This window comes from Chinchilla lanigera, unplaced genomic scaffold, assembly GCF_000276665.1.
Source record: "Chinchilla lanigera isolate Chin_1 unplaced genomic scaffold, ChiLan1.0 scaffold00107, whole genome shotgun sequence".
Classification (NCBI taxonomy): Eukaryota; Metazoa; Chordata; class Mammalia; order Rodentia; family Chinchillidae; genus Chinchilla; species Chinchilla lanigera.
The window spans coordinates 3,857,851-3,868,807 of NW_004955508.1; the positions used below are offsets into that span (position 1 = coordinate 3,857,851).

The following is a 10,957-nucleotide window of genomic DNA, read 5'->3' on the forward strand; positions in this document are numbered from 1 at the left end:
GGCCTGCCGACAGCCGGTCCTGCGCCCCGCGAGCCGGGCGCCGCCACAGGGCGCTCCGCGGCTTACCCGCGGCCTCATCTTCAGCCGCCCTCAGGTCTCTGAGTTTCAGACCCGGTCTGCTTTTGCCCAAGCTCATCGGAAAAACCTCTCCATAGCACACGTCAAAGAACAAAACCCTCGGGAAGAGATTTCATCAAATAGTGAACGAACGTCACAAGTTAAACTTGCTAGCTCAGGCCTGCGTGCACCTCATTGTAGCCCTCTTCTGTTCTTCGTTCTTAAGTGTAGTACAAAGAAAAACCGAAGGCCAGGAGCGTAACCTCCAGGGCAGGGCCGTTTCTCCCCACTGGCGAAGACGTCTGCAGGGAAACGGCTGCGGCGACCTCGGCAGGAGCACCAGGCGGGACCGCGCGGGCCGCCGAACCACCCCGGGAGGCGCCGCCACCTCGGCCACAAGCGCTCCCGCACGCCGCTTTCTCCCGCTGCTGCCCGGCGCCAGCGGGGCGGTCTCCCACCACTTCGGCCCGAGGCCACAGAAAACTACGCACACGTTTTTTGGTTTGTTTTGTTTTTTTAAAGAAAACAGTAACACAAAGGTTAAGACCCAGGGATCACAGGAAGCGCACTTCCCTCCAGGGGAGAGAGTGATGCGAGCCGCACCAGGAACACGCCCAACACCAGGAGGAAGCACCCCAGGGCACCGGGAATGTGATGCGAAACTCCGATTTGTGGCTTCAGGCTATAAATAATTTCCAACTTTTTATATTTCACAATTTAAATCTTTTATTAGAGTCCACAGTCTGCTAAATAAAAGCAGTAACAAGATATTTCACAAACTATTATACAATTTAAGACTCATGAATTTAATTTCATAAAAAATTAGGTGCGTATTCATTCTGACCTAAAACCGCTGTTTCACCTGGTCTGAAATACATTATGAGAGACTCCGTTCCAACATGAAAATAACCCTATCAGCTTTTTCTAAAAACATATTTTATAACAAAAAGTTTGTGCTCTTGATCAAAAAGATCCACAGACTAATTAGGCATGTAAAAAATAATTTTACAAAAAACCCAAGGTAACACTTTCAGACCCACTTTTATTCCTTCTGCTTCTCACACAGAGCTCCTCCACTCCCTGCAGCAACAGGCAACGTTGGCCGGGTCCTAGTAACCCTAAAACTTGGTTGGCATCAAAATATGAGTTAACCAGTGTTAAATCCATAAAATATTTACACTGCACAGCACATTTAGCTTTAGACACTTGGCAATGAAACCACATGAGGAGGAGGACAAGCCCCAGCACACGCTGGGAAGCGGCTTTCCCCGGCCCGGCGGGCACGGGGCACTGGTTCGAAGGGCAGCGGAGCAGCAGGCAGTTATCTCAGAGGACACGGACGCTGGTCTGGAAGCACGTTACGCGGTCACCCGGGCTGGGCAGCGCCACCTTGCCCCAGGCAGTCTCAGAATTCTAGAACGGCAGGTCCAGCGGGCACACAAGGAGGACAGACAACACAACATTTACCCCGCGGAGACCTCTGACTCAGCGCTATGCGCGTGCCGTGATTTTGAATGCGACTCTTCCCAAGAACTTGTCGCGGTCGTCCTCGTTTCTTAGGTTCTTTGATCCCTCAATTTTGCACTCTACTGTCACCTCTTTCTTGGTGCTGTTGGACGCGAAGGAGACCTGGACAGCAACCAGCGGCTGTAGATAGCCCACCTGACAGACAGACGGACACGCGTGAACTCGCGCTGTGCTGGAACCTCACCTACGCTTTAGCAGGAGTTTGTTTTTAAAAAATTTTGTGTTTTTCTGTAAGAATCTTCTGGTTTATGTCTTGTACTCAACTATTTTGAACAGGATGCACAGTGTATTAACTATTGATCTATTATGTTATGAGCGTTTTATTTTTTCACTTAAAGAATCATTAACTAGACCACCCAGGGCTTGTGCACTAAGCTACACCCCCCACCTCTTTTTATTTCTATTTTTTAAAAAAATCTGAGACAGCGCCTCACACGTTGTTCAGGTGGGACTCAAAACAGTGGCCCTTCCGCCTGCCTCAGCTTCCTACAGGGCTGGGATGAAGGCGCGCACCGCTGCGACCGGCTCCTCACCTCCTCCTGCCACCTGAGGGACGGGAGTAAGGCCGCACTTCCCTGCAAGCACTGTTTAAATGTATTCCACAAACTCTGATTACTGTCGAGATGTTCTGCGGTACACTCTTGGTGTGAATCTTCCTTTTCAGTCAGGCGCTATTTAACGAAGGTTTCTATCTTCCTACCATGTGAAAAGGTCTGAGTCGGGCTGCCCTACACTCCCGATCCCCCGGGTCAGCCTTGTGAATGTCAGGGTCACAGGCGTGTGCCTCCACGGCTGGCGGAGTCTTTCAGTAATTTCCACTGTACTGTGACCAAAAAGCATTGCTTACTAATGCATTTACACTTTTTTTCCTGTTTTGCAGTACAGGGAATTTCACTGGGGGCCTTTCCACTGAGCCTTTTATTTTTTACTTCATGACAGGGTCTTACCAAATCACCCAGGCTGGGCTCAAACTTGGTACCTGGCACCAGAGGCTGGGATTACAGGTATGCACCACCACCCCAAGCACGTTCCTACTCTCTGGAACCTAAGTGACCATTCTATGACAATTTTATGACATGTGCTGGAGGAGGACATGCATTCACTGTAGTCTTTATTATTAGGTTTCATAAAGACCACCTTCTTTGTTATTTTACTTAGGTCTATATTCTATACATACAATAAGGATACAGACCTGCATCTATATATATAAAACTTGATGTGAATATATGTGTAAGCTTCAGTGTGGCTTCTAAATATAATTCTTCAATAAGAGGAGCCAGGGGTGATAAACCTGGACAGAGTGGGCATAGCAGTCTACATCTGTAATCCCAGCACACAGGAGGCTGAGGCAAGAGGATCCCTGTGGACATGAGGCCAACTTGGGCTGCACTGTGAGTTCAAAGCTGGTCTGAACTACATGGCGAGACCCTCTCTCAAACAAATGAACAAACAAACAACAAATAGCACTCTGCAGTGCCATATTTTGTTGCACCGCTGTGGCTGCCTCCTGAAGACCTGAGCCAATTTACAACGTTCCCCTGCATGGGCATTTTAACTTTGGGAAAGAGCCAAAAGCTGCAATCTCAGTTCCAGGGAGCAAGGAGGATAAAGACAGCGTGGTAGTGCTCTACGAGCCTGCTTTTCCACTAGATGCTACGCAGCAGCAGCATTCACTCTATTTGTAATCACTCCTCATAAAGACACTCAAGAGGCTTCCAGAGCTGCTTCAGAAAGTGGCAGAAGAGCTAGGCATGGTGGTGCACGCCTGTAATCCCAGCACTGGGGAGGCTGAGGCAGGAGGATCACTGGGAGTTTGAAGCCAGCCTGGGCTACAAAGTGAGCTCAAGGCCAGCCTGAACTGCACAGCGAGACCCTGTCTCAAAGACAAAAAAAGCAGCAGCAGGAATGATAGGTTAAATCTGCTCAGACTGGGGTGGGGGGGTGTGCCAAGGGAGGATTAATGGCCATTTACCTTTTAATACAAGAAATTTTATTTATTTATTTATTCATTTATTTTTTTGGTTTTTCTCCGGTACCGGGAACCGAACTCACGACCTTGCGCTTGCCAGGCAGGTGCTTTTGCTGCTGAGCTAAATCCCCAGCCCCAAGAAATTTTATTTAAATATAGTTTTTGGATCAGCCTTTGTAGATTTCAACAAAGTTTGTAGATGAGTAGTTCTATGTCAGTGTTAATTTTCTTTTATAGCTATGTTATTACTCTTGCAGTTTAGTCCCATTTGGTTTGGGAAAAAATATATATACTAAAAAAAAAGGGGGAAAATGTTAAGACAAATGAGGTAAAATCTGAGAAATCTGGTAAAGGGCTTACATATAACTTTCTACTATCCTAGCAACTTCAAGTCTGGAATAATTTCAAAGTAAGTTAAAAGTAATCCAAATTTTACAATTTTTTTTTAATGATTCTTTTTAAAAATCATTCTTATATGTATTTTAAGAAAGAAATACAGAAGAAATTAATCACACTGTAATACTGTTTAGCCTTTTTCTTTAGTACTTTTCTGTTTCTTCTAAATATATAGATATTAGGTTTGTAATGAAAGAATTATACTTTGAAAATAATCACACCCTTTCATTCATCTACCTGGGTTCTATATAGTTTTTTGTTTTTTTGAGAGAGAGCTTCCTGGCCTGGAGCTGTGTAGCCCAGGTTGGTCTGAACTCAAGAGATCCTACTGCCTCAGCCTCCTGAACATGCCACCACACGTGGGTCTGTTTTGAACTCTGAATATGGCTCTTCACTTGCTCACATCATTCTTTTTAAAACCAAAGGCACAAATTATACAGGGATGTATCTCCCTACTGCAGACATGTGGTACCTGAATTTCTCAAAAGATTAACATGTAAGAACTTCTAAATACTTACATGCCGTTTTTTTCCATAGTATGGAAAATACTTTAAGTCTATGATTCCACGATTAGGATACATTGATACAATTGCTGTGTTTTCATCCTAAAATTGAAAGCAAAAGAAACCTTTTAGGTCACGTTATTAAGAACTGTGTTTACAACGAAAGCAGTAGCAATTATTAGCAGTATGCAGCAACTACAATGCTGTTCCCACCATACTGAATACTTCTGAGAACAGATGCGCTCGTACTGTATCACACGTTACACACCCTTTGCCGCCCATTACACTCCCAGTGTACACACACCGCTCCTGAGTCCCTGCTCATTTACAGCCAGTTCCACTATGTGACTGCCCAGCTGCCGCACATGTCAGTCTGCACTGACAGCACGTTTGGCATCCGTGTTTTTCTGAGATGAATAAAGAAATTATGCTTCCAGGCCGGAAAGCAACAGCTGCTACAAGCTGCCAATCTAGAGAGCCCACCAGGCTGGAGGGAGGGGCCCCAAAGTTAGTCACCATGACAGCTGTAGCCAGAGGTGAAACCAGGACGCATGTGCCAGGAGAAGCTGCTGTACACAGAACACCTGATGGAGCCCGGCGTTTTCTGCACACGAAGCACACGCCCCACACCGAGCTGTATCTGCTCTCTGTAATTCCTACTTCTGACAGCACACGACACAGCACAGCAAAAGGCAGCGCACCCGTTAAAAACAAGTCCTTTCTGCTCACTTCGTGGTCAGGCAGTGCCACCCGTGCAGGGCAGGGCGAGGAGTCACCCAGGCAGAGGGCACAGAGCTCGGCCGCGGCCTCCCCTCACCCTCCAAAAAGGCACGATCGAACCACCCAGACCAAACACATGCAGAGCAGCAAACAGGACCAGAGAAATCTACAAGTCATTCTGAATCACTATTCCAAGTCCAACGCCTCCTTCCGTTTGTGTCCGCAGTGTCTGGGGACCAGGGGGACAGCTCAGGCACAGCGTGTGTCTGAGGCCCGGATTCCATCCCCAGCACCGAAAAGACAGAGAGAGGAGAGGTTTTTATACTGCAGGAAAAAACCTCACATTGATGTTTTTCTGCATTAACTGCCTTTGTCAGTCCTATTTTACCTGAACATATGAGTTTTATTCACAGAAACAGATCTTCCCCAGAACGAGAATTTTTTTGAGTAACGGTTTATTGAGCACTTCCTGGACATCTCCTGCCAGAAACCAACTTTCGCTGACCTCATTTAGCCCTCACCACCCTGAAGCGAGCAGGTCCGCCAGAGGGGGAGCCGGCGCAGCGTGGGGGTGGCCGCGCAGGTCACCCGGGGCCGACTCCACTGCTCTCCCCCCATGCGCTTGGCGACGTTTTTCTTAAACTTGTTCTGTACTTAGGTGAAAAACACATTGACAAGTAATGAAATACTGGAAGGACTGACTAATGAGGTACTTTAGGGGGAGCACATGTGACATAACCCATACAAACGCCACCACACCGAAAACTACGGGCAACTCTATGAATCACAGCCACTAAGCTCCACTGAAAACAAAATGCAGTCTAAAAATTAACTGATTCCTTCATAAATCATCACATACAAAGGACTTGATGCATACATGATAAATGTTCTAAGCAGTGGTTATCACTGGGTAGTATCTACTGTTTTTTTTTCCTCTTCTGTATTTTTCTAAATTTTCTTAAGTGATCATGAAATACTGAGGAAAATGAATGACATAAACACTCCACCCTCTGCAGGGATATAAACCGGAAGGCCACCGCTAGTGGCACGTTGTCAGCGGTGTCTGTGTTTCCAGGACTCACCGCCCACCCCCGGAACACTCAGCCCACGTGCTTGCCACTTTCAGAAGCAGCTACGGGGTCCTCTTCCCAGTCTCTAGTTGTGCTATTGTGCCTGAGGCCTGACTCAAAAACATCTACCTTCTCAGTCATTCTGACTTTGCGCAAGAGCCAGAAGCCACAGTGGGAGACAGGAAGGCAGATGAGGGCGCGCTGGAATGATCTGGGGGCCCGCCCCGCTGACGGGAGGCACCTGGCAGCAGCGCTCACCCCATTTCTGGCCATACCTTCTAAGACACGAAAGAGGACTTCCAGAACTACAGGAAGCTGCAAGGACGATGGGTAAGTGTGTTCAAAGAAAGAGGGAGTATTTCGAAGGGGTTTAGGGGCAGTGTGCCTCTTACTATAATAACTTTGTTTTGTTTTGTTTTGTTTTTGTTTTCTGTCATTTTTTGGTACTGGGAACTGAACTCAGGGCGTCACGCTTGCCACGCAGGTGCTGCGCCGCTGAGCTACATCCCTGGCCCTACAATGAAGTGTTTAACTGAGGACTCGGTCCGCTGCTCTATCTTCTCCTTCCTGACTCTCCTGATTCTGGCTTTTGTGAATCCAGACTTCCCAAAGATGTGACTGAGCCTCGACCCGCCCTGCCTAAGGCTGGCCACACATAATACTCCCAGCCCAGAGGCGCCCCGCACGTCCTGGCTTTTTACCCTAATCAGTGACTACTCTTAACGTGGTGGCCCTCACCTGTACAACCAGCGATCTGGGAGGCTCCGGCGGGCAGGGTCACAAACTTGAGCCCAGTACAGGCAACTTAGCAAGGCCCTGCCTCAAATTAAAGATGGCGGTGGGGGAAATGATGACGATGCGGTTCAGTATAAAAGCCCTGATTTAATTCCCAGCACCAAAAGAGAAAAATAAAAATAAAAGGGACACCAATGCAGGAGCTCTTAAAGCGTGGGCCTTAGGAAGCAGCACCACCACCGCCACTTAGAAATTTAGCGTAAATGCGGATCCAGGCCCAGCCCAACCTCTTCAGTCAGAGCTACGGGAATCAGACCCAAGACCCAAGCAGTGCCGATGCACGACCATGTCTATAAACCGAGACACGGCGCTTTCTGCTCAAATGTGAAATGCACCTGTGTTGAATGAGGTTTCTTTCCCGCTAACTTTGAACTGATTTCAATGCAATCTGAATAAAACACCTCAGCTATACAGTTGTAGCATAAAGATAAAATTAAATTCAAAACAATCTCTCCTCAGGGCGCTTACCCATCTCTTATATATGTCTTAGTTGCGTGTGCACCATGGAGAGGAAACAAAGAAGTTACGAGATGAAAACTGCACAGCACTCTGGAGGAAAAGCAGGGGAGGGAGAAAACGCCTCCACCTTAAGGAACATGCGCCGTACCTCATTCATGCTCAGAGGATACCAACTAGCACAGCAACTTACGTACGATTAATAAAGAAAAGTCTCAATACAGTAGTAAGACACCTGCGAATTACCCCAACTTTAGAACTGCTAAGCCGGAAAACAAAAGTGAGCATATAATGTGTGAAATATGATATATGTGGACATAAGACAGTAAGCGCAAAATCAAACCGACATGGACAACGCCTTTGTAAACGACTGTTAGGCAAGTGAAGGGATATTTCCAAAACGCTGGTGACATTTACTCTACGGATGACCTCATGAAGTACAGTACCTGAAAGGTTCAGCAGGGAGGAAAAAAGGGTGACTAAGGTTAATAGCCTCTTCAAGCATTCTAAGCAGAACCAAAGCATTAACAGAAGTGAAATACTAACCTTTGAAATACAGTCTATCCGTGGCGATCCTTCAGGCTTTAAGCCAATGATCTAGGGTTAAGAAACACTGATTAATTTAGGCATCACAGCTGTGCGCGGCGGCACCCACCCTCTGTCGTGAGCAAGTGGCGGCAGAGGGACCGAGGTCAGCACTGCTCCGTGCATTGAACCCAGTTATATCTGTCTTTCACTTTCATCTTTTTAGAGCATTAAAGTGAGCTTTACAAGACAGTAACTTTATAATGAGCTACTTTATCACTGTACTGAAGCACCTGAGAAAATAACCAATAAACAGTTGCACACTTTGCTACCCTTAAAGCAACAGAAAACCTTAAATCTAATTATTTGTAGGACAATTTACTGTACATAGTAAGAACTACAGAAGCAGAATACAACAAGCTATTCTTTCTTGTTTGTTTTGTTCAGACAAGGTCCTGCTGTATAGTCCAGGTTGGCCTTGAATTCACTCCATAACCCAGGCTAACCTCCAACTTGCTGTGATCCTGCTGCCTCAGCCTCCCAAGTGATGGGATTACAGGTGTGCGCCACCATGACTGGCTGACAAGCTACTGTTTAGGGCAAGGTATTAGGTCACAATTCCCACCATAGGTTTCCATAAGGCTCCCTGAACTTTACCATGTCTCACAGCTATCTGTACCCCAGTACGCATACTGGGAATAACCCTATTCTAGTACTCAAGGCACCGTTTAATTCTATGTGGTAAGGCTACTTTCATGTATGCAGTTATTATCACTCTGTGACAGATACAATGGTACCTTGGTTCACAAACAACTCTCTGGCATGATTCTGGTCACAAACTGAACTGGACGAGAACCAAACCAAATTTCTCTGTAAGGTCAACATTGAACCTAACCACTAAATTTGGTTTGGTTTTCATCCAACTCAATTTGCGACCAGAATTGAGGAAAGAATCAAGTTTGTGAACCAAGGTGTATTCATCCATCCCCTTTGTGAGAGGATGTTCTGGCATTCTGAATCTATATGCAGTTTATTTGTGAAAGGCAAACCTCATTTTTAGCAGTGCCAACTCCAAGATATATGAATTCAACCTTGAGAGGTCTATACTTAAGAAATTTTCCAAAGTCAATAACCAGGAGTGGCTTCATTTAAGGGAGACCTTAAAAAGACGACCTATAACAGAACACAACTCAGCAGCACAACCTTTAAGCAGCAGCGAGGCACAGAGGGGACCGGTCCTGCCATTCCTGCCACGGGGCCCACACTCACTGGAGCTGTCCAGGAGAGAACATCAGCTTCCCGCTTTGCCAGCGGCGCCATACCTCAGACACTACTATAAAACGGCAAAACGACTACCCCGCCTACAACTGCAGCATCGCTTTAAGCTTATCGGAATGTGATTTCATCTGAATTGACAAAATTTAATACACTTGTAAGTAAGCAATCCCCCAATGAGGTAACATTTAATAAGGAAGGCATTAACTCAGCCGAAATGATCTAAAATAATCATCAACGCTGAGCACAAGGCCCTGGAGACAAGCAGCAGCAGAGATGTAATGTCACGCACCCTGTTCATCTTCACCAGAACACAAGGCTGTCCTTGGGAATAGCCGAAATGAGGGTCATCGGTCCCGCTGCACGCCTCAAGTAAGAAATTAGGAAACTGACATGCGGCATAATCTGGACCCTTCTGTACAAAAAGCACTCCATCAGTGCAATTGGTGAGATTCTTCTGTTCTTCTAACGAGTATGCTAGAAAGGAAACACAGTGCGATTATAAAAGTGAATACTTTAAGTTGTAAAAAAAATTACTACAGTGAAAGACATATTGCCATTCATCTCTGTCAGAATCCCACCACCCCAACTTCAAACACACAAACCCCATTGCTCTTTTTAAAAAATTTTTATTTCTTTTTTAACCCCACTGCTCTTGTCACCTTTGGAAATAGTTCCAGACTGTCTCTAGTTGCACTGTCGTGGCTGCCTCAGTGCCTAAAACGGATTCAAACTATTTGGGAAAGAGCCAAAAGTTGCACAGTGCCGATCCAATGAATAAGGTGGGTGTTATGGTTTGTGTCTAGATGTCCCCCAAAGCCTCATGCAGTCACGGGGCGGGCTTGTACAGTTTGTGACTGATTCACGGTCCAGTGCTGGGGTTATGGGTGTGAGTGCTGCACCCGCCTTAGGTGGCAGCCTGCATACACTGTAAGGGAGGGAGAGAGCCTGCTCCTCCCCTTTCACCCCTTCTGCTCTTGTTGCTCTTGCTGTCTTCCACCACCATGAACGGTCACCCGTGTGCCCCACCACCCTACCTTGGAGGCAGCGGAGTGACACCTCCACAAACTGTGCACTAAATAAACCTTTCTTCTCTTAACTTGTGGGTGTTGGGCATTTTGGCTCAGCAATGAGAGAAAAGTAAGACACGGGATCAACCTAAGAAAGGTATTAAGCACAACCAGGAATGTATCATCTGGACAACGTTCTTCGAAGACAAAACGAGCAATGCTAACTACTAGGTAATATTAAGGAAAGAATCTAGGTTTGCTCCTTTAACTTTTAAGATTCATCTACTGCTTTAAAGTTTACTACATTCCAACAGCCATACAAACTGGATTATACATCCATCTCTTTTGTCATTATTAGGTGGGTCCAGCTATGATTCTATGTGCATGGACCAAAAAGATACAAAGGTGAGGGCATAAAAGGAGAATTCTACTGGACTTTATATAGTAGGAAACACAGACATTTAAGTATAAAACTGTAACTACAAGGGTAGGCAGATGGACAGCAGGAGATTTCCAAGGTCAAATCCAGCCTGGGCAATTCAGTGACTTAGCAAGAACCTGTCTTAAAAATAAAGAAAGAGGGGGCTGGGGATATAGCTCAGTGACACAGCACCTGCCTGGAAAGCATGAGGTTGTGAGTTCGATTCCTAGTAC

General features: G+C 46.2%; 1 protein-coding gene across 2 annotated transcripts in view; it reads right to left on the reverse strand.

Annotated features, from left to right (window-relative positions):
• The window catches only part of Atp1b3 (ATPase, Na+/K+ transporting, beta 3 polypeptide), a 27,248-nt gene that overhangs the window by 9,106 nt on the left and 7,185 nt on the right, over positions 1 to 10,957 (reverse strand). Inside the window, exons 4-7 of one of the 2 annotated variants that reach the window (XM_005407753.2) lie at positions 9,586 to 9,770; positions 8,040 to 8,090; positions 4,468 to 4,554; positions 552 to 1,719 (exon numbers count right to left, since the gene is read on the reverse strand). In XM_005407753.2, coding sequence (XP_005407810.1) covers positions 1,549 to 1,719; positions 4,468 to 4,554; positions 8,040 to 8,090; positions 9,586 to 9,770 — 494 coding nt within the window. In that variant the 3' untranslated portion in view covers positions 552 to 1,548. Of the gene's footprint in view, positions 1 to 551; positions 1,720 to 4,467; positions 4,555 to 8,039; positions 8,091 to 9,585; positions 9,771 to 10,957 lie in introns of those variants that run through there. The other variant, XM_013506258.1, reaches the window with a different exon arrangement.